Source organism: Microtus oregoni, unplaced genomic scaffold (assembly GCF_018167655.1).
Source record: "Microtus oregoni isolate MIOR12 unplaced genomic scaffold, Mior012 000004F_ref0000308, whole genome shotgun sequence".
Classification (NCBI taxonomy): domain Eukaryota; kingdom Metazoa; phylum Chordata; class Mammalia; order Rodentia; family Cricetidae; genus Microtus; species Microtus oregoni.
In genome coordinates, this window is record NW_024543063.1 from 10,916,830 (window position 1) to 10,941,090 (window position 24,261).

A 24,261-nucleotide genomic window follows, 5' to 3' on the forward strand; every position below is an offset into this window, starting at 1 on the left:
AGCAGTAAGATGCTGTTATCCTAACGAAGTGTCTCCAGCAAAAGCACGTCCCTTGTGCTGCCCGCGACTGGAGAGATATAGACAAGGCTAAGTGTTGGCAGGTATTGTATACAGGGGGCAGGGAGAAAGACAAGGGGCCAGACGGGCCTTGATGCTTCACAGGTCTCACCTCCACTGGTGACACTCCAGATGCAGTGGCTTCCTGCCAAGCACATAGTGCTGTCTCCAAGTGAACAAAACCAAAGACAGATCTACACCCCAAATGCTGGGAAGGGGGTGCCATAAAATGGTACAATGACATTGAGCTTGGAGACAAGGAAGGGTGCTGTGACATGGATATCACACTGCACACGGGAAAGACTCTGGGAAACTGCATTAACTCTTGTTTGCTTTTCTGAGACAGAGTTTCTCTGTTTAACAGTCCTGGCTGTCCTGGAGCTCTCTTTGTAGACCAGGCTGGTCTATATATGTCACTGAGATAGCCTGCCTCCCAAGGGCCAGGTAAAAGAATGAGTTAGCTGTTTCCTGCCCAGTCTTCAACAAAATGTATGCAGTGTGTTTCTTGATGGGACTCTTCACAGTGTCATAATGTAACTGTCTAAAGGACATCACAAGTCAATTTCTCCAAAATTTTATTTTAATTTAAATTACAGGGCCAGCCAGATATTCTGATAAGAAATTCACTTTTCCTCAGGAGAAAGGAAACACTTCCATATCATTAATTGTATACATCTCCCACTTTTTTAAGGGTTTTAAAAAAAAATCACATTAAGTAACTGCCTTAAGTAAAATTAACCCTTTATAACACCGAAGAAACCACACCCAGGATAGTTGTTTTGGTAATAGGAACCTAGTAAATGATCACAGGTCAAATGCATTTTCCAATTTTGAATGTTTCACATTGTTCTGTTTAAAAACCATCCAGAGCCTTCTTTGCCTCCAGCTCCCAACACATTAGTAACACACATTTCTGTGACACACTGCATTCATCTTCCACACCAGAAATCTAGCACTACTTTATGTTTGCCCAAGTGGAAGCTGTTTTCTGTCTGGAGTTCTAAGAGCTAGCTTGGCAGGACACACCCCTTCCACTTGGCGTAGTGACAGCTGCCGCACTAAATCCTGACCCATGGCACTGCATGGCAAGGACTGGGTCAGCTCAGCTGAGTCTGCCTCCTGCTGAGATTTCTTAGTCCAGGAGACTGAATGCTTTCCCTATTCTACTAGTCAACAGGAATTCTCCCTCTCTTCTTCTCTCCCACACACACCCTGGTGGAGAGGGCCTTGGAAACTATTGTACACTGCCATCTAAATGAAATAGAAAGAACACACCTGAATCTTCTGGAGTGGTTTTTCTGACTTGTGTTCCTTGAAGGAAACTTTAAACCTGCTCAAACCCCAGCTAGGAGGCTCCTTTTATTGGCCAATGAATCGTTCAGTTCGTAAGAGAGGCTAGCAAAGAATCATTGTTGTTTCAGTCAGCTACAGTCATGCTGAACCGCATCGGGCAAACTCAGATTTTAAGTTGTTAGTTGTGACCTGTGTGTCACTGAGACGAACAGACCCCATCCTAGTAACTTTACGGAGATACAGTCTAGGAGACATTGTTCTGCTGTGGTCACAGTCACAAAAAGTGGTGCAAAATCAGTTGCTTTATAAATACTGATAATTTGCAGCATTAAGGAAAGGGACATTAAAAACAATCTCCTCAGAGGACATCTAGGACTAGGGCTCTTCTTTTCCTAAGAGAAGCCAAAGTTTTAATTATTCAGTTTCACGACTACTGTACTGGATATTACTTACTCTAAGAAAGAAAGGGTGCTCTACAGAGGCCCCCCGACCCCACAAGAATCAGCATTATTAGCATAATCTGTATCATTCATAGATATGGCAATCTTAGGACTCATTTTAAATGAATAAGGCCAATATTCTGCAAGTCCATGTAGAGGACTGAGTTCCAGGTCTGCCAACGGTGCCCCACTGGGTAACTGAATACAAGGGATTGGTTCTTTTTCTTTTAGTGCTGTGATCCTTAAATGTTAAAATCAGCATTTTCATGTGATCTCAAGTATTTCAATTACATATGAGCATTTTTTTTTTTGCAAAACTCAGGTAATAGTTACATACTACTACAATAACATTCCTCTGCTGTACAAATTAAACGATTTAAAAGAAATGAGCATTCTAAGAATTATATACAAAAGAAACCTGTAAGCAGTATTGAAATGAAACGTAAGGTGTTGCTGCTAGCTCTACTGTTTTAAAATACCTTCAAAAGTAAAATGAACAAATAGCTTTCTACACATCCAGGTTCACAAGTCTCAAGAAAATCAAATGTCAAAAAGTTCTAGAAAGCTGTGAAAAGCATATATACACTTTCCTTATGACCTTATGAAGCTCCACACTTGAGAAGCTGCTAAGTTTCAGTATCAATTTATTTGCACGTCAACTTTATCCTCCCCAAAGCTCACACTGGATACAGTTCCCCTCCTGTTCCTTCGGCGATAGTGGCTGATCTGGCTCTGGGACGCCAGTGTACCCGTCCATACTGCAGAGATCTGCACAGAGCATTGCTGATGAGCAGGTGTCAGCTGATGTCATCAACGTCTTTTCCCTAGACCACTTTCATCATACATTTGCCTGCATGAACTCAGCCATGTTCAGAACTCCTGTAGCAAATGGAGTCTGTGAGTTCTGAAATGACAGAGGTCAAGGGAAAGACCACGTGCGCGCTAATGTGCAAGCAGCAGCAGCTACGTTCTCCAACCTGGACTGAAAAACAAAAAGGTAAAATGAAAACCGTTCACTTAACAGCAGATTAGCAGTAATGTTCCTCATGAATCGATAAGAGTGCCTGATGCTGAGTAGCTAACAGCAAGTGCTGAAGTTGGATGGGATATTGTGGTGTTTGTTGAAAATTAGGCTTCTTGCTGAGCTGGTCTCTTCAAATCCCTGATCTGTTTGACTAAATAGGTCTTCTCATCGTTGAACTGCTCGTCCTCTGTCCTGTCGTTCTGAAACTTGCTGAGGAACTCAATGAGTTTGGTCTGGTTCTTGAGGAGGATGTCTAGGATAGGCTGTGTCTTGTTGGGGTTGGCCACAAACACCTGCATAAGAGAAAACCGTGTCAGTCAGAGAAGCAGTTAAAGTTCACCTAGCAAGCCCCTGGGCAGGTAGGAACCTTATCTGGGCAGATAATTGGTTCTTGCTTTAAAAGAGCTTATTTTTACAAGATAAGGGGAAATAATGTCTATTTGTTCTAGCACAAAGATTGCCAAGCTCTCCTGGTGGCAGCGGCACACGCCTTTAATCCCAACACTCAGGTGGCAGAGGCAAGCGGATCTCTTTGTGAGGCCAGCCTGGTCTACAGAGTGAGTTTCCAGGACAGGTTCCAAAGCTACAGAGAAACCCTGTCTTGAAAAAAATCAAAGGGAGGGGGGCGACAGCGGACTGCCAAGCTCATTCTGCAAACTCTAAAACTGAGTAGTTAAGACTAAATACTTTAAATCAAATTATTTCTGGGCACAGGAAGTCAGATTAGACCTTAAGTCCCCCCCCCCCCCCCCAACATCACAAAATACTTTTGGCTTTGCACTGGCCCTCACTTAATCAACTATAGATAGAGGTGAATCAGAGGCCAGCCTAGACGGGGTGGGTGGGGGAGGAGAGCAGCAAGGGAAATCCTTCTCTGAATTACCTCCTGTTCAAGCTGAAAAATAATGGCACCCTCTCTCTACTATACTTTCTTATTCTCAAGTCCAAAAGGTCCACCCACTTCCAGATCCCTGCTTTTGTTTAAACACTTGGGCTGAACTGAGTATCACTTGGTTACTGGAAGCTGGCAGTATTACTAACTGTAACAACAGTCTGGAGGAGAGCATCGTGTCAGCGCAGCCCACCTTGAACACGTGAAAGGCCTCAAACTGGATGTTTCGGCTCTTGTCTCGGAGGAGGTTCATCATCAGCTTGAGGTTCTCAGGTTTACTGATGTATTTTGTCATAATCGTGAAGTTGTGTCTGTCTAACAGCAGTTCACCAAGAAGCTGAGAACACATTTGGATCATCAAATAATAGACTTAAAGCAAATAAAAAATTAAGCAACAACCCACTTTATGGTAATATAGAGACTAGAGAGACTGGTTTCCACAAAACAGCAACAAAAATAAAAATGAACAACATCAAGAAAGTGATCAGAACAAAGGGTGCTAGGAATTTCTGTTCATTAATCTTAAACTAAGTCCTCACCACCCCCACCCCATTTTAAAATATATTTAACAAGGCTTTCCAAGATGAAGGTTAGTGTCTGCCTAAACATGTGCTACAGTTTTAATTTTCCCACATCTGCCCCACAAAGCTGTACGTTCAGCGGAGGTTCCTCAAGACAACTGTGGCTGTAAAGGGACCACAGCAGAGAGCAGAACCCTTCTCTGCCTGTTTGAGTGCTTCCTTGATCCACTATATAAACTCACAACGCGCAAACGGTTACTGCTCAGATGAGGTTTTCCTCCATGCTGTTTTCATGCTGAGCTCTGGCTGAGGCCCAGGGTGTCCACTGTGTCAGCCATGTACTCTGCTCGGAGCAGGCGTCGGTACCATTCTTGTGGACAGAAGGGCAGACAGTAAGGACTGTCCCGTGCCAGCCTGCCTGGCTTCAGATATCTAATTCAGTACTGACCTCTGGGGAATGCAGTGAGAAACTCAAGTGTGATCATATGGAGATCATAAGCACAGAACTGCCTGACGGCAGCTGCTGGTTCCCAGCTGAGCTCTAGGTATTTGACATTTCTAAATAACAGAGCTCTAGATAAACAGCTTCTCACCATACAAAACAAACATCAAAAACCAAGACCCCAAACCTGTGGGGCTGGAGACATGGTTCACATCGCCCATGTGGGCTGCTCATGACCGACTGTAACCAAAGCTCCAAGGCTCTCATGGCCTCCTCCAGCACCTGCACTCATATCCCAACCCCCCAATCTCTTGTTCAGGAAAACATCTATGCTACCTAGCATTTATAAGGAATTTATAAAACTTATGTTTCAGGCCAGCAAGATGGCTCAGTGGGCAAAGGTGCTTGCACACCAAGCCAGACAACCTGAGTTCAATTCCCTGGACTCAAGTGGTGGGAGGGGAGAACTTGTTCTCCTAACCTCCATGTGTGCCCCAATCCCCACATAAATTAAGTGCAATGTAATCATTCTTTTTTTTCTGAGACAGGGTTTCTCTGTATAACAGTCCAAACTCACTCTGTATACCAGACTGGTCTTGAACTCAAGAGATCACCTGCCTCTGCCTCCTGAGTGTTGGGATTAAAGGCATGTGCCAGCAACGTAATAATTTTTGTAACTAAGAACTAACTTTAGGCTTCTTATCACTCTGAATCATATAATTACTAATTTTCAAGGTAAGAAGAGGCCTGCCTGCATCCTCTGAAGACTTGTAAGAGGGTGTCAGAGGGTGCGGCTTTCATTGTGCTCATCCTCTATTACAGAGACTGAAAGCATGCTGAGGAAAGACTAGCTTCAGTTTAGTTATCTCCAAGAAGAGGACTGTGAACTCCAATTCTTTGGACACTGAAAAAGAAGTTGGGGTATAAAGGGATATAAAGTTGCTGCCAGTAGGGAAGGAATGGTGTCATATCAATACAAAATCAGATACTTTTGAGGAATTCTGAGAAAAGTGGAATTTAAAATACATCCAGTAAAACATTTAAATGAGATTCTAAATCATTGGAACTCCACCTCCAGTTCCTGTAGAACTACTTCCTGACAAAACTGGATGTGCTGCTACATATTTAATAACCACTATAATAACACAGAGGCCTGCAGCTGAGAAAGCACATTTTAAACTCTGTAGGCCATATGGTCTATGTGACAAGCTCTCAGATCTCCTGTTACAGTTTCAAACAGCCAAAGATGATGCAGAAATAAATGTCTGTTCCTGTAAAACTTTACAAAACCAGTCAGTTGGCTAAGTTTGGATTCTAGGCTATAATTTGCCAGCTGCACGTGCGTGGTTTACACGCATGTTTATATGTGTGCAGGCACATACTTGGGTGCATATGTATAAATGTGTGTGTGTGTGTGTGTAGGGCAAATACCTGTGTCCACCATAGCCACTTTTCCACTTGCCATATTGAGGCAGAATGTCTTACTTGAACGTAGAATTTGTTGATTTAGTTAACAACTAAACTACAGCTTGACCCTAGGATCGTGTCTCCACCACCCAAGCACAGGGTGACTGCCATGGCTGCCCAGCATTCAGTGTGGATACTGGGACTCTGACTCTACTCCTCATGCTTGCATAGCAGGGACTTGGCCCACTGAGCTACATCTCCAACTCCTTAGTTTGCCAACGACTGTTCTAGACTTTCAATCTTAAATTTAACATGCTTAAGGTTCAAATGGAATTCTCCACATCCTTTGTTGATACAAGCAGGCAAAGCTACGGCATTTCAGTTTCACTGTTTACACGCTGGCCCCAACCCTCACTGCCACGTCTATTCCACATGTGGTATACACCCAGAATGCTTTATATAGTTGGCATGAATCCATTTAAAGTATCTTTCTGCAAGGTATGATAGTTCATGCTTGTCATGGTTTTAAACAGGATTCAAGCCCAACTTTAGCCATATAGCAGGACTCTGTTTCAAAACCAAAACCAAAAAAATCTTTTGAGGGAGGGTTTCATTTTATAGCCACGGTTGTCCTGGAACTCAGATACACTTGTTTCTGACTCTGGAATGCTGGGAGTAAGGGTGCATGCCATCACTGCCCAGCCCAATAAAAATTTCAATCCCTATAAAATTATTTCAGAATCTAAAATACTGCACTGTTAGGAGATAAAATCCTCTTCCATCTCCTTTTATATTCCCCTTTGATGTCTCAATCTTACACGTGGGCATTTACCCCATAGAGATCACTAATAAACCTCAAACTGTGCAAAAGTCCTGACTACGCCAAAATCACAAATGTTTATTTATTTATCTGTTATGTATACAATATTCTGTCTGTGTGTATGTCTGTAGCCAGAAGAGGGCACCAGACCTCATTACAGATGGTTATAAGCCACCATGTGGTTGCTGGGAATTGAACTCAGGACCTTTGGAAGAGCAGGCAATGCTCTTAACCACTGAGCCATCTCTCCAGCCCCCCACAAATGTATTTATTGTCTCCTAAAGGCCTACAACCAACATCAGCATGTACCCAAATTCAAGTTGCAAATACACAATGAAGGGAAACGAATGACATGAGAAAGAGAATTGTCCATACCTTCAGTGACTGTCTCTTTGTCACGTAATTTTCTGAATGAAGTAGCTTCTCATATTCACTGAAAAACTGAGACCAGAAGACACACATCAAGGTTAAGAAAAAGGAGGCACGGTGACATGATAAAGTTTGGGGCTGACTCTCAACATCAGCAAAGGTCTGTGCTTTCTTGCTGACAACGGTGTCAAACCTTCCTTCCTTTGTGCCCCTCTGGTGATGCCAACAACCACCTCTACACATGGAGCTCCTGGGAGTGGTCCCCTCCAGGCTCCAGTGAGATCCAGAGACTGCTCTGACAAAGTCCTTCTCTGAACCTTAAATCAGCCTCATAAAGCATTAATACGTTTTCACAGTTTCCACGCTCATTTCTTGGTGTCATACTAGAAAATTCCTACTTGTTTATATACAGGAACCAACTTGTCTAAACAACAAGAGAAAAATATCCCTGTTCTTTCTAGGTATCAAGCAAGGAGAGAAAACAAAGTTGAGAGGAGAAACCCAGTAGTGTGTTAAGTCATAAAACAAAACAAAACAAAACAAGAAATCCAAGTGGTCAGGATTATTGGAGCATGTACTCTTTTTTGTTAGGAGTTCACATTCCTTCTGACTGTACTTTACGCATTTCTGCTAGTTGCCTAATATACGTCTTCCTAATATCTTGTTAGCTAATGCCACATTCACTAATAATATGCAGGAAACTATTTTACTTCAACATTAAAACTGACTTTATTATCTAGAGTAAATTTCTTTAAATAAGATAGTCTATATGTGGGAGGCTTTAAATTAAGATAGTAACATATTAATAAGACAGGTAGCAATTCCTAACTGCTTATGATGTTTTAGTGCTATCTCTGTGAACTTTAGTATCAGAAAGCTGCACACTCCACACACTGTAGGCAGGAGCTACTTTGAGGTTAAAGAAGTCACAAAGAGCAAAGAAAGCAGTTGCCGTTGGTTTTATTAGCACTTGAAACCGGACTCAGGCAGTTTGAAGTTAAAGCAGCGGTTCTCAATCTTCCTAATGTCAGACCCTTTAATACAGTTGCTCATGTTGTGGTGACCCCAACCATAAAATTATTTTGTTGATATTTCACAACTGTAATTTTCCCACTGTTAGGAATCATAATGTAAATATGATATGCAGGCTATATGGTGACCCAAAGGTTGAGAATCACTGTGTTAAAGCCCGTGAGGTCCCTATGTAATGACGGCTGCCACCTTAAACCAGAGACACAAAAGCAAACACCCACATTCATGGCAGAAATAAAGTGCTGTCAATGCTCAAGCCATCTGAGGCTGCGTACTTGGCTACATGCTATGATGCAGCTGGGAGAGGGGAAGATAAGCAGAAGGGACAAGCATGAGGAAGCATAGACTCTGTCTCTGAGAACCTTATAATGCAGTGGAATAGGAAAGCAAATGGTGAAATGTCAACAATATTTAAAACATTAAAGATTTAAACTACTAGTAGAATAGTTTTAAAAAAAAGTAAGTCTTGTGGGACAGACAGGAAGTTTAAGTGGACAGTTATTATTTTTAGTCCTCTAAGTGTGTCTATCAGATCTCGGACAGTGTGGAGGGAACTAATGTGGCATAGTGAGAAGCCCTCCAGAGGAAGGCAGATCAGCGGGTGTGAACACAGGCATTGTAGCCCTGCAGTAGCTGTGTAGCTGAGGCAGTATCACCCAAGCACCGGGATCACCGGCAGCTCTCTGGAGGCTATCAGTGCTGGGCTTGACTGACACTGACAGAGCTGGAATCAACATTCTCATCTAAGCCCCAAGCAGGAAGTCCCTTGACCATGGGCACAAGGAGTAAGCAGTGAGGCAGGAGCAAAGCTGCAGTCCTGCCCACTCTAGGCCTGCACTGCTCAAATCCCATCAGCTGCTGCCTCTTTCTTTTGTATGGAGCAACTGATGAAAAAGGAAGAAGAAAGTAAAAAATGTCAGATTAAATTCTCTTTGCATTTTAAATAAAAAAGATTACCACTCAAGTAGCAAAAATGACCACTTCCCTCTTCTAAAATAAGAAAATATACAAGACGCAGATCAAATTTTGCTTCAGACTTAGTAGTACTCCCTGTTGTTTCAGTAAAGAAGTAATTACAGCATCATTTACAAACATCATAGAGTCAAACATTCTGATACAAAACCTACCTTAAACCTCCATTTAAGCTAATTTCATTTCTGTTCAAAGTTACAGATGTAATACATACTTACTCTATCATAATGCTGTTCCAAAAATTCTGCACTGAGCAATTTATGTCTCGTGAGTAAATCCTAGGAAAAGAAAAAGATGTATTTTTATAGTTGTTCTCCATTAATGCTTTCTTAGAAAAAAAGAATTCTAAAATATTCTTTGCCAAATTGCCTGATAAACTGTTGTTAAATTTAGCAGACAGTACTTAATACTTCATTATGATTTTTTTCTCAGGACCATGAAATGACCTTGGTCTCCCTGGGTGAGAACTGTTTAAACTTCCTTAGGGCTCTCTGGAGCTAGCTCGAGGGTGCACTGGCTTGGATCTTGTGCATGGACAGGAGCACACCAGCTTGAGTTCCTTTGAGGAGATACACTGGGACTCCTCATCTGCATAGAACTGACCTGCCACTCACCTCCTGATAACCTCCCTTCACAAAGGCTTTCTGCATGTCCAGTCATCTGCTCCTGATCCTGACCTCTGACTTGGCATCACTTCCTCAGAAAACCTTTCTTGATGGGTCACAGTTGTGACTCTACATTTGCTTGTGGGATTATTTAATAACCCCTCTCCCCTTCATTAGACTGTCACTTCTAGTCACGTTGATTTTTACAAGCTTTAAGTTTTTGTTACTTAAGCACTTCCCAGTAAGAGCAAGAGCTTAGTAATTAAGTAAATCGAAACACATGTTTGGGAAAGCGTGACTTGAACATTCTTCACAGTATGCTGTTTAAGAAGGTTTCTAACCCAACCCCAAAGATTTACAGTTGTTCAAACTGCTGGATGGATTTGTGCTAAATTCCCTCATTTAAATAGGGAAGTTCAGGAACCTTTGGTAATTTTCCCCCAAGTCTTCTGTGAGAATTAAACAGAATTTAGTTTCAGCATCTTTGGAGAGGCAGCAGTCACTTTATATAAACCTTCAGTACATCTGCTGCTCAACCCGACTTTATATACAGGACCTTCACTTGGCAGGTACTACAATCTCTCCTGTCACAGGCAGAAAGGAAAGCGGTAGTGTGGCCAGTACCTTAGCAAGTATCAATGGTTACAAAGCAGAAAGGAACATAAAGACATCAAAGGGAGGTATCAACAGAGAAAACATCTAAGCCTGCCTATTGAAGAGCATCCCCCACTCTTTAGCCTGCTAACCATGTTTGGTTAAAGGCTGGCTCCCCATGAGTAGGTACCACAAGGACAGGCCTTAAATTTACAAGCCACTGCTGTATCCCCAGACCTGAGAACAATGCCTAAAATAAGTTAGACACTGAGAAACTGGATGGATGGACAGATGGATGTAGAAAGAGATTAACATGTCTGTATACAGTGAGTGCCACTTCATTCTTGTGGATAATCTGAGTCAGTGCAGCCAAAGCCCACTGCTCTCTGGTCACAGTCTAAAGAAGACTAAGGGAGAGGGTATCTAAGAGATATTGACGCTCAACTGAGTCTTGAGCTTCAGAAAAGGTCAGCACAAAGTATCTGCTTTAAGATGGAAAGGCCTATGGTGTAAAGAGGAGCCACATGGCAAAAAGGGAGACCTCCAACATGTCTCCACTCATATATTATAATCTGGGAACTCAGACTGTGGTCAATCTGGGAAGCAAATTTCTATGGTGTCAGGGTGGATGGGACTGAAGGGGGTACTCTGGGCAGCCAAAGCAGGAAGGAGTTGGACCTTATGTATAACAGCATGAAAGTCCTCTGTGAAGACATCCAAGGTCTGGGATGGCAGCATATTCGTTGGAAATGAGTACTTGCTAAGAAATAGCCAATAATACACTGGGAAAGGAAAAGATGGAGCCTTTGGCAGTACCTCCATCTCTTGGAACAAGGACGGAACCTTAAATTGGGGTAAGAGTAGGTGGCAGCAAAAGTGAAGGGTAAAGGACATGTAGCCAATGTGGGGTCAGTGACTTAGAAAACTTGGTCTAGTCTGAGGTAGACAGAGGGGAGAAAAAGGATCCAAAACACATACCAGAATTCCCCAGTACAACCTGGAGGAAAGGCTGTATGGATTGTGTCTGAAGTCTAACAGAGAGAACAGCCAACTTTTAAGGTGGGCTAAACCACTAAGTGTCCCCTAAGTTCAGGAAGCGGGTGAAAGAGGTGATCCTGGAGCTCCTGAAAGAATACTGCTCCCTCCCAGAAGGGTGCTTATTTTCAGAGCCTTGGCAAATAAGATGACTCCAGGTCCCATTTAATGCTTTACTATGGCCAAGGACATGGAACCCAAATCTACCTGTGCAGTTCACCCCTTGGAGGTCACAGGGTCATAAAGTTCTCTGGGCTAGAGTTAAACCTGTTCAGGCCTGGAGGGATGGTTCAGTTGTTAAAGGGTAGGCTCACAACCAAAAATATGAGTTCGGTTCCCAGCACCAATGGCTGTCCCTCCAGGTACCTTAAACAAAACAAAACAACCAAACAAACCTGTCCCTATGTTTCAGAAATGGCTGGAGTAAAAGGACTGGGTTTAATCTACTTTCTAGAGGACCCAACTTCAAATACAAGCAGTCTCTGGTATAGGAGGTCCTTTTGTTTGTGTGTTGCTTTCATTGGTTAATTAATAAAGAAACTGCTTGGCCTGATAGCGCAGAACTTCGATAGGCGGAGAAGACAGAACTGAATTCTGGGAGGAAGAAAGAGTCAGAGAGGGAGAGCCGCCATGGAGCTACCAGAGTCAGACATGCAGAATTTCCCGGTAAGCCATGACCTCGTGGTGAACACCGATTATTAGAAATGGGTTAAATCAGGATGTGAGAGTTAGCCAATAAGAGGCTAGAGATAATGGGCCAGGCAGTGATTTAATTAATACAATTTCTGTGTGATTATTCCGGGGGTTAAGCTAGCCGAGCAGCTGGGACAAACAAAGGGGCCCCTGCTCCCTTCAACAAGTCTCATGGCAGGTACCCATTCCTTTAGCCACTCCTTGAATGACAGGGTTCTGAGTCTCTAATCACTTTCTGAAAGTTACCTATCTGTCTAAGCACACCTGGCAATAATGTGGAAAGAAACATCTATACATTGTTACTTGGAACTGAGACAAGGGGCTGCTCCTGTCATTCTCATGGAGCTCTGGGTGCCATCACACTGATTTTACTGAGCACACTCAGAATTTTTAAAGTGAGCTCTGCAGTCTGCCTGGGTTCAAATTCTGGCCTCTGTACTCACTGCCTGACTACCACCATCTCTAGGTTCAGTTTTCTTACGAGGATGATAGGACTCTCGATAAAGGATAATTATAATCTGGTAATAAATGTACTCAGTAATTATTTCACTTAGAAGTGACTGCTACCATTACGCTTTACCTCTCTGGGCCAAGGAATGAGCAGTATGAGCACACTGACATGGAATGTCAGAAGACATGACAGCAGAGAGCACTGTGTTTTGTGCTTGCTGGGCACTACTCTTAAATGCTTTTATTTAGTATGTTGAAATAGCAGGTTTTATTCACAATTCTGAATCTCTGATTTCTGTAAAATTTGTCTTTGTACTCCTTGGCCCCTCAGCTGGAGCAGGACAACAATTAAATCATTCACTATTGTGCTTTACTTCCTCATCCTGTATTTATTTACTTTATTGTTTTTCGTCTTTCTAGACAGGGTTTCTCTGTGCATCTTTGGAGCCTGTCCTGGAACTCACTCTGTAATCAGGCTAGCTCGAACTCAGAGATCCTCCTTCCTGCCTTTGCCTTCTGAGTGCTGGGATTAAAGGCGTGTACCACCGCCTCGATAATCTCGTATTTATAAAGTTAGATACTCAAGTTGTCTGCATTTAGTTTCACCCTGTTCTATATGGGCTTCTCAAGATCTTCAGCAAGCTTAGCATCCAATTACCAGTCAGCATCTACATTCTTGATGAGTATATCCAGTCCCCCTTTAGCTGGATGGGAGAACCCTCAGAGATCTGCTACAGAACTTGCGTGGATAGGCACTTGTCTCCTGGAGGACATCTGTTAGTAAGTACCCATCATGCCCTCAAGCTCTCAGGAAGGAGTCACTTAACATCAACTTGCTTGCTGCACACACTGTGGCAGTGCTGCGGACTTGTGGAACAGACAAACCCTTAGCATGTCTGACCTGGGGGCTTTTAGGATTAGCAGATAAAACTCCCTCTTAGTGAGCCATGAATGAGGCAAACAGGTTCTCTCTCTTTTCTCGCTTTTTTTTTAATGAAAAAATTTTTAGAGATTTTATTTATTTTTTATGTATACAGTATTCTGCCTGCATGTCAGAAGAGGGCCCTAGATCTCATTACAGATGGTTGTGAGCCACCATGTGGTTGCTGGGAATTGAACTCAGGACCTCTGGAAGAGCAGCCAGTGCTCTTTACCACAAAGCCATCTCTCCAGCCCTAAGTTCCCTTTCAATGATTACAAATCATCTCTCTGGAAACATTCTCTAGACCCATCACAACTGTAATATCAAGTTCTAAGCTCTACTGAGTTTTCTAGGTGGAATTTGTTCTTTTATTCTGGAAATTTGCAAATACCTGTCAGTTTTCAAATCTCTCTCTCCATCTCTTTCCACCTCTCAATATAAACCCCCAGTCACTAGCAAGTATTTGGCCACCTGGTTTGCTAGCTCAGTACTCATTCAAGCTCTGGATCCTGGACACTCGCAGAAAGGATGGTTTTAGTGTTCTACAAACTGCATATGTCTGAAAACTGTGCAAGAGTATGTTTTCTCAAAGGAAAACATGCAGAAAGCCACCTCTGCAGATGGATACCTGCAATAGGAAAGGAGAAGCCCTGCTCACAGGCACCTTTGCTGGGAAACTGCTGGGCTGTCCCTGAGGGTGGTCCTCCTGCTCTGACCAGAGTTTCTGTCAGGGAATAAGGCAGCTTGGATCTATCTGGTATTTAGCTAGTCTGAGATTATATGGTAGGTCTCCCTCTCTTCCTTGCCTATGGGCCATGCTCTGTACATTACTGGGAGCCTCTCATGAGCTTCCCTTTCTGTGTCACAGGAACACTGGGATCTAGCAGCAGACTGGCTCAGAGCTGTCTTCTCAAGCTCACCCTCTGAATCCAAAGTGGGCTTTGAAATTTCTTTTATTCAAGAAGAGACTACCTGTCTGGCTCTGCCAAATCCTTCCCTTTCTTGCTACCATAACCCGATGGACTGTGGTACCCACAGTAGCTCCATCACCACCATCTTCTTGAGGAGAGCTAAATAGAAGAAGCAAACCTAACTGAGATGAAAGTATCAGCAAGGCCACACAAGACCATCAGATATCACATTTCCGGCATGTAGCCAGCACATACCTCTCACCTTAGAGCCATTTTGGTTATCTGTGTCAGGAGCATGTCATCCTCCACGTGGTCAGGGGGCTGGCTGCATTCTCCCATACCACTGCTGCTCAATCCTCTTCCCTCACCCTCCTGCGCCCAGAGTGCTGCCACTCTCGGGATCCTGGCTGTCTTTCCACACAGGGTACTCTCCTTGACACGGGTGTTACTACACCTCCCTTCATGCCGGGCTGTTGTTCCTGAATGGGGCACTCCCTTCCATCGATGCATTATAATTATGAGTCCTATCCCACCACTGCGGTGATACCTAAGACATCATAGTGACCACTCTATGTTATGATCTCAAATTCATTGCATTTTGCTTTGTATATGACAGTTACATATAAGTATGTGAAGTCTTACGTAAAGTTTCTGTAGAAGTTGTACTGATCCTGGGAGATAAATCCCTGGCACCACTCACACCGTGATATTATTCTCAGGCAGGGTGAAACCCTACTGGCCAGTCCCCATGCCTTCATCCTGTCCTATTGTATTCACCACCCTCACATACGCACTTTACCCAGAGTACAAGTCCTTACCTCAGGGGTTCTTTATTAAAAAGCTGAGCTCTTACTAGGAAAGCGAGCTTTTCTCAATGTATAAGTGTTCATGGCTTCTGAGCGTGAGTGAGCTACATGGAAGTATACTAACCACTAATTCAACAATTTATAAGGTCATTTAAGGGAATGCAATACATCAAGATTTATTTTCACTGGGAAAAAGAAAATACAAGATTGCTGTTTCATTTACACACCATAAACAGAAGCTTGCAGCTAAAGAAACTGGTGTGGTCACACATGTGCATTTAGTGTACACAATCTGCAGGGAGGTAAGTGAATCAGATGGGGAGAGGGGACAGTGGAGATGACCCTGTTCCTTTGCTGTAACCAGTTAGCTCTGGTGTGAGGAGGTAAACCCTGCCTTGGTCCTGTCAACAATAGTGGGGTTCTCCATACTGAATGTGATTTTAGTATTTGATAACATATATTCCAAAGAACATGGCCTCTGAACAGAGGCAAAGTACATCACCCACCTAGTGCTAACCAAGGGAAGTGCTGCAAAACGTCCCATCACTAGGGAGAGCCTGGTTGCTGGGTAGTCTGTATAATTATCTATATCATATTTATTGGATAATTTAACAAGCAAGTGCACTTTTGACCTTACAGGACTTTCACCTTTCTGATAAGATTTGAGAATTTAATTTTTCCACATTTTAAGTATTGTGTGTGTGTGGTTTTACTCCAAATACCAGAAACAGACCAATTCATATAAAATACATCTCTACTCCCACTAGAGGGCAGTCATGTATACAACAGGGAAACTGCAAACCGGCTCTCACTTGCAAGTGTATTTAGAATTCGAGTCTTTAAATGTTTGTTACCTTGAATGTAGCAAATGCATCTGAAGCTATGTCAAATGTTGACATTTCAACATATCTGAAGAAATCATAAAACTGTTCCGACCATAAAATGATTTTTGCAAGTGGTTCATGTCTGATGCATTCTCTTAACATTATTCCACAATTGAGAGCTATTTCTGGAGATTCATACCTGTAAAAACAAAACATAACAAATAAAAGCCATATATGATTGCTCTTTCAAAAAGAGCAGAAGTGAGCACTTCAAACTTTCTCAACACAAGTTTCAGACACTCCTAACTAAGTGACCACAGGAGATTACAGAAAGGATTTCTCTCAAGAGTATACAGCAGGGTCTCTTGATCTGGAACTTAGAGCAGTGCAGAGATGGACAGCTGCCTTCAATAAAAAAAAAAAAAGTGCTATGGTAGAGATCACAAGAATAGAAGTTCTGAGTTTGAAAACATCTACAAGTACCAGGATAACACTGTCTGTGAGCTTAGCTTTTACCTACTGTGCTCACAACAACCAGAGGAACCCAAAAACTGAATAGAAGGGTAATACAGAATACTCTTCCCAAACTCAGGAGTTCAGCATAAACATAGTATAAATACAGGTCCATCAAATATACAGCATGTATATACTTCATTGTTTCAACATTCACATCAGTACTTCCAGACTCTTGGAAAAATGCAAATCCCATAAAACTACAAGCCTCATTCTACGGATTTTACAGAGCATCTCCAACACAGAGAACTTGGAGACCCGGAGGACACAGAGGAGCCTCCTCAACAACTCTCCAAATCCTTTTCCTTTAATTTCAGCTCTGTCTCAGCATTTCTTCCCTTATGATCAAAAAGAAAACCTCACAGTGAGCAGGGCCTTCCCTTCTCAAAGCACACTGCCTCACAGGCTGACACCTGTTCAGAAAGGGTGCTCTCATCCCTCCACGTATACACATTGGTTCTATTTCTTTCCCACCGACAAGCTCCCATAGGTTTTTCTGCTTGTTTATTTTTTGGTAGTCAAACGTTTCCCAATACTCTAGTGAAATAATTATTTGCCAGCAGAGACTTCCCCTTGGCTACAACAGGACTAACCAAGAGCCACCTGTGCAATGTTCTGATGGGGCTGATCTTTGCTCACCTATCTTGTCTTTCTCTTTTTGGTTCTGGTGATCAAACCAGCCTTGTGAATGCTGGGTAATACCCCACCCAGCACCATCCCTCTCTTTTAAAAAAGGGAAGAAAAAAACCTCCTCCCAGTTCTCCTTTTTATCTTGTTGGTGGTTCCCCTTTCTTTCCACTGAGGTCTTCACCTGTTAAGGAAAGCCCACAATCTCATGGCCCCCACCACCATGACTGTGTTTCCTTCCCTCCATCCACTCCCTGAACTGTGGTTGGGTATTTTCTAATGTCTGACAGTCTCAAGTAAAGATTTACATGAAATCTCATCCCTACACTTAAAAAAAAAAAAAATCAAGACCCAACTGCTCTGCCCCCTCAGCCCTACATTTTGGCAGTGCTGCTTTTTCTCCGACACCTTGTCTAACAGACTTTCCACGATGGTTAATATTTTGTACACATGCTGTCTGGTGTTGGCTACTGAACATCTGAAACGCGGCTAACACAAATGAGATGGAATAGCCATAATTTAAAATTAACTACTCTATTAGACAATGAAGTTTAGAAACTTCCCTTCTTCCTATCCTACTCCAAATCTTTAACTTTCAAGAACTCCCATGTTTGGAATCATCTAGGACTTTTCAAACTTCTTTTGAAGTCTCTTAGTTTTATTTCCTTCCATCTACTCTCCCATTGCTGCCTTAACTCATGGATGTTCTAACCGGCACATTTGCTCAAGCTCTGCCTTAAACCATCTACCAATCTAACAAGTTCACCACCAGCATTTCTAGCAGTTCAAAACTATAGCCAAACAGACTTCTGAGCTCACTGTTGAGCCTGCCCCCTATTGTATCTACTGCTCTGGGTCAAGCCGTCTCCTTGCCTGGCATAAAATGTTGCTGATCACATGGTATTCATCCTGCCTTGGACCTTTACACCAGTGGTGTGCCATCAGGACCCATCAGGACACCTTCTTTCTGTCTATGTGAATTCTAAGTTCTCTGTAACGCCAACTGTAATATCCTTTCTTTTTACCAACCCTTGTGGACTCACTTAGTCTCTGAAATCCTACAGTATTAACTTGTTGCCTAGTGGCACTACCCTTACCTTTTAATTGTACATATGCTCACTGGATCCTCAACAAGAGCAGGACTGCATTCCTCTGCCTCATTTAGGGCATGGCACTCAGCATGCTGACTGGCTCTTATTGATTAAAATTTCTGTTCACAAGATAGCTGATCACATCATTAATCTTGCTTATCTCTAATAAACGGAAGACTAGCAGGACAAGTGTAAGGCATCTGGTACAAGTTTGGCAGGTTTTGATGGGAGTTTGTCAAGCCTGTCTCAATGATTAAACCATCAGCCAGTGAGCACAAGGCAAACAGTCATGAGGTATAACCTGTTAACACTAGACTGGAGATCACATTTGATTTTAAATAGCCAATAAAGTACTACTGTTTCCAAATCCAGGCCGATGCCAGTACTTCCCATATGACGACAGATATCTTAAAATGTGGCTTACAGTGCTTCTTAAAGAATGCTACCTTTCAGGTCAGGATCATATAAAATGAGTAAGGTAGCAGAAGGCAAAAAAGCCATCACAGGACAAACTGGGCTCTGCCAAAAGAACAAAGGAGTCAACCAAAGGAGCACACAGTGGCCTAAGATGGGATAATGTAAATTTTTAAAAAGTAATGTTTACAATGGACTAAAACATGTTTGTGAGGGTTAATATACTGACAGTCAACTTGACAGGATAAGAATCAGCACACCTGTGAGGAACCGTCTAGACCGGTTAGACTCTGGGCATGCTTATGAAGGAGGATCCTGACTATGTGAAATGGGAAGACTGCCCTAACTGTGGTCAGCACCACTCCATGAGCTACGCCTACAGTCTTGGACTAAAGCATTCATCACTTTTTGCTTCCTGACTGCGATGCAATGTGACCAGCTGCTTCAAGCTCTTTCCACTATGGCTCTCCACTATACTCTCCAACTGTGATTACAAGTCAAACCTTTCCTTCCTTACATTGTTTGCCAGGATTATTTTAGTATAGCAATTGGAAAAGTAACTGATATAGCATCTAGTATCTATTTTGAGTTAATGACAAGGCTTAACAACAATATATCCAATGCTTATTCAAGTTAGTGGCTGGAGCACCATCAAATTAAAATAATGGCACTGGCTTTCCCCATATAGATTATAGATAGCGAAGTCATCACTGTGGAGTGGTTTTGCTTTATGGAAGAAAAACATTTAATTAGAAGAAGCAATACAAGAATCTACAGTGAATTCTCATTCATGCATGCATGTATGTATGTATGTACATACTGATTGATTAATTGATTGATTGATTGATTGGAGGCAGGGACTTGCTATGTAGTTCAAACTAGCACCAAACTCATGGAGATCTATGATTAAAGGCCTGTGACACCACACCTGGCCTAGTAAACTGATATTTTAAATCAGGGTAATATCCTTGGTAAGTATAAAAATCATTAGGTGAAAGTTTGCTAGCAAACTAAAAATGAACAGACAAGACCTGTATCCCATGATCACTCTCATTTCAGTGGGGCAATGGGTGCCAACAACATGCAATAGGCAGTGCGGTGGCATCACCCATCAAGAACTCACGCTTTGCTCAAAGTGAATATGAATCTTAACCACCAGCTCCAAGGGATGAGAGTGATGAGACATTCTGAATAAAACCATAGGAATGTACATTTAAAATACATGACTAAAATAGTAATTATTCAGAGACAGTCTCACTATGGAGCTCAGGCTGACCTACTAAATTTTCTATGCAGCACAATGACAAAATGACGGGAACCTTGGGGGAAGCCTTTGCTTCCAAGTGATGGAACAGACGTGCCATCACATTCTACTAAAATAACTAAGTAGTTTTCTACAGAACAAATGACCCAGTTGCTTAATAAACGGCATACATTTTTAGAAAATGAGGGATTAACTATCATAGGTTAGTAGAAAGCTCAGTTTTATCCAGTTTTATCTCTAAAATTCAGTTTGTAACTCTTGTTTAAAAATTCAGCTGGGCAGTAGTGGTGCACGCCTTTAATCCCAGCATTCAGGAGGCAAAGGCTGGCGAGTTCCAGGACAGGCTCCATAGCTACTGAGAAACCCTGTCTCGAAAAACCAAACCAAACAAACAAGGAACTCAAACTCATTTTGTTAAAACCAAGGAATATAAAAGTTGAGCACTGGATTGCTCCAGCAGATGTGTAGAAGAAAGATACTGTGGTTGTTATAGCCTGCATGGTACACACTGTATAGACCTGATGGACATGAGTGAACAATATAGTCAGATTGCGTGCAAGGAGGAAGAATAAGGACCACAGCAAGCAGGAATGGCAAAAGGACAATGACTCCCATGAGGGGTTTGGGTAGGGAAGTAATGTGGGAGTGAGTCTCAAGCCAAGCTCCAGTCTCAGGCTTTCCCTTTTTGCCTTGTGGCTGAGGACTCTGCTCTAACCAGCTCAGATGAGAGCATTAAACTTTAAATCAAACAATTTTATTTTAGCCCAGAGTGACAGCTCATGCTTTTAATCTCAGCATTCAGAAAGCAGAGGTACGTGGATCTATGAGCTCCAGGCCAGCAAGGGTTACACAATGAGACACTAGTTTTTTTTATTTTATACACCACCTAAAAATATTTATATCAAATTATGAAATAACAGGAAGCGTTAACTATTTTGTAGATTTTAATAAACCTCTGGCTTCTATGGCAAGGGAAATTCTGGCTTCAATAACACAGTTCTAAAAACACCCAAATTTCAGCACGTTTCCACAGGGACAGTGGACTGATAAAACAAAAGTTCTGTACAGCAACACATGAAGAAGCAACATGGATGAGTAGAAACAGAAAGGGGGAAGCTGGATGCTGGCATGTCACACGTCATTGCTTTGTCTAAGCAAGTCTGAACTTGGGGGAAGTGTTAAACCAGAGATACAAATCCACATGAGGTAAGCTATAAAGCTGGGGGAGCGGAGCAAGCTGATTCATGCCAGTAGTCATGCCAGTAACATGCTTGCCCACTAGTTTAGCAGGACACTGCCAATGCTGGGAAGATCATGAGAGCTGGCAAACCTGCTAGTATGGAGCAGGAGACTGACTACCTTGCTAGTCAGGTAAGTTCAGTGCTGAGAAAGATCTTTTCACTTTTGTTAAATTTAGATCTTCGGGTTTTTTGTTTGTGTTTTGTTTCTGAAGTGGACAACTACCCAAATCATAAAAGCCTGCGTAGTCCAGGAGTAACTCCTGGAAGATGCAGTGATGGCCCTACAGCACATGCTCTGCTGAGCAAGGGTGAGGAGCACACATGCCCCACTATATTGTTTCACTGTTGTGGGGTGCGCAGGTCGGGTGCAGAGGAGGCATCTTTGGACTCACAACTTGGCTGCGGTTTCAGTGATCTTCAACCATTTCAATCTTACAGATAGAAACAAGGCTATATTTCTTGCTTAAGGGCTCACAATTCACCCAATTTTAAGCTTATATCTATAGGGCGTGTTTGTGTTAGTTTAGCTTACAGGTCAAAATTTTAAAAGGGCAGTATGTTCAAGAGCTATAGAAAAGTAAGCTAAAACTATAGAGAGAAATCTTCCCATATTTACCAGCCTGGTTATCTTTGCCCACCCGAACAATTTCTCCTCTTTATTTTCAACTAAGAATATAAACTTTATTGTATTGTACATACCCTTTCAATAACATGAACAAAATATTCTGTTGGGTGCAGATGTATTCAACAGTAGGAGTTCTTGTACCAATTTGTCTTCTGAGAATATTGTTGAAAATTTGAGCCACGTCTTTTTTGCCCTATTAGGAATACAATCATTAAAATATTTACCTGTCTAAATATTAAAATGTCCATCCAGTCTTCAATATAAAGTCAACGAGCCATTGTGTATTAGTTATGATTGAGTATCTGACTTTACAACATTTGTAGACATTAAAATTCTTATCTAGTTATAACCCCAAATTTTTGTTTTAATAGTGTACAATTTTTAAATACAATTTTATCAACAAAGTGAAATCTCATTACAATGCACAAGTAATTTTGACCACCACTAATGCTCAGAAGCACACTGACTCAGTATGGAAAGCAGATGTTGATAGCACACTTACAACCTATAGGGCTATGAACCTTACTCAAGTGGATACTTCTGTTATAAATAACACAGAGAGTGTACACTTCCTTTTGCAGAAATGGAAAGGAAAAAGACTGCACTCTCAGTGTGATGGCTTCACAGAATCCTGTAAAAAGCTGAGCTTTAATAGTAAGCAGATAAACTCCTCATTAAACTCAGTCACTCAGAAAAACTTAAAATATATTAATAACGGAAGCACTAAGTGTCACGAAACAGTATTCAGAGATGAGAACTTTACACCACCACTGCACAAAACAAAACAGATCACCTACTGAACCTTAGCCACCAGAAAACTGCCTAGGAAATTAATGTTGGCCCCCAAGAGATGCTTCAGAACAGCCACTGTCAGAAGGCTGAGAAAGCCCAGAGGGCACTGAAGCCCATGGGCAGGTAGATCTTCCTGGGGCCTGTGTTGGCTCAGGTGCAGTAATAGTAATTTCTCCAAATCAGTCCCAAGGCACACACTTAAAAAAAAAAAAAAACCCAAAAAACCCTGATGCCTCTAAAGTCTCAGATGAGTATTAAATTCAGTGTTCAGTTTAGGGAACAAAATGGGTAGAGATAAAGGAGAAGGATCAGATATTCCAAATGTAACGCTCAAGTTAGAGAGAAGATAAATTGTTAGAATTTGACTTATACATGGAAACAGCTTAGTTCTACCTTCTCTATAATAGGACAAAAATGTTTATTTTTCTTTATTTTAAGGATTACTGAAGTAGCCACCCTTCCCTTCTTCAAATTATATCATATCATACCCCTCCCTGCCAAAACAGACATCTACTCACTTGGGCTGATAAACACAGACTTAAAGCATACTCAAGAAGCCAAAGAGGCTGCTTGTGACCATGAAGAGTTCTTTGTACATGTTTTCCAGGCTGGAATCAAGGGCCATTTTCTTCGTGAACTCACTAAACAACTAACATGCCATGATCCAATTGTATAAGCTGGGGTAACAAAATGGGGTGTGTGTGTGGGGGGGGGGGTAAGCAGGCCCCTGGAGAAAAAGCAAGCTGTGCTGTCTGCAGCTAGACCAAGAATGAATGGCTTGGTGGTTGTGCTGCTTCAGCTGAGACGTCAACGAGTACAGAACCAATATTACCAGAGACAAATTTTATAGAAGTCAGAAATGCAGAATTGTCAATAAAATCTGCTATTTCAACATTATACTAAATAAAAAATTTAAAAGCAGTGCTGAGCAAGCACAAAACACAATACATAATCTCTGCTCGCACAGACATTTTTTAGGCTCTTCTAACATTCTATGACTTTGTTTGGACTGCTCATTCCTTGAACCAGAGAGAAGCTGTTTATGAAATACAACCTAAATCAAAGGGCATCACAAACACCCGAGAAACTTTACATACACTGTGGTGAAATGTGTGTGCAAAGGTCAGAAGTCCTTGGGTCAGCAGGGATCTTAAAATGTCTCAAAGAATAGAGTGTATGGAAGAGGACCACAAAACATGTTTTTGAAAATTGAGAAACGGATTTCTTACCTCAAAGTCAATGAGCTGTAAATCAGCCACTAGAGTGCTGAGGAGTCCACTATTGTATAGCTCTTGGGCCAGCTGAGCGACTGCTTCTGTCTGAGGTTCTTTCTCATTTGTGCCATACAGAATCTCTTTCATGGCAACCAAATTTTTGGAAACTTCTTCTGTAGCCTGATTTTGGGAGGAAGATGCAGAAGAAAAAAACCAATTCATTTCAACAAAAACATACAATCATATCTGTGTAAGCTAAAAATCCATTTTCTACATTATCTACCCTTAGATCTATATGTAAGTTCCATCTCTGCTGGATACTACACGTGTGTACATTAAAGAAGGCAGCATGCACTCCCCACAGGAAGGAA

The 24,261-nt window shown here is 42.0% G+C and overlaps 1 protein-coding gene across 1 annotated transcript in view; it reads right to left on the reverse strand.

The window, feature by feature from the left end:
- Positions 1–615: 615 nt before the first annotated feature.
- Positions 616–24,261, reverse strand: part of Cab39 (calcium binding protein 39) — a 76,044-nt gene continuing 52,398 nt past the window's right edge. Inside the window, exons 3-9 of the mRNA XM_041649983.1 lie at positions 23,906–24,070; positions 21,959–22,077; positions 16,140–16,308; positions 9,488–9,547; positions 7,272–7,337; positions 3,900–4,043; positions 616–3,107 (exon numbers count right to left, since the gene is read on the reverse strand). Coding sequence (XP_041505917.1) covers positions 2,919–3,107; positions 3,900–4,043; positions 7,272–7,337; positions 9,488–9,547; positions 16,140–16,308; positions 21,959–22,077; positions 23,906–24,070 — 912 coding nt within the window. The 3' untranslated portion in view covers positions 616–2,918. The remainder of the gene's footprint in view (positions 3,108–3,899; positions 4,044–7,271; positions 7,338–9,487; positions 9,548–16,139; positions 16,309–21,958; positions 22,078–23,905; positions 24,071–24,261) is intronic.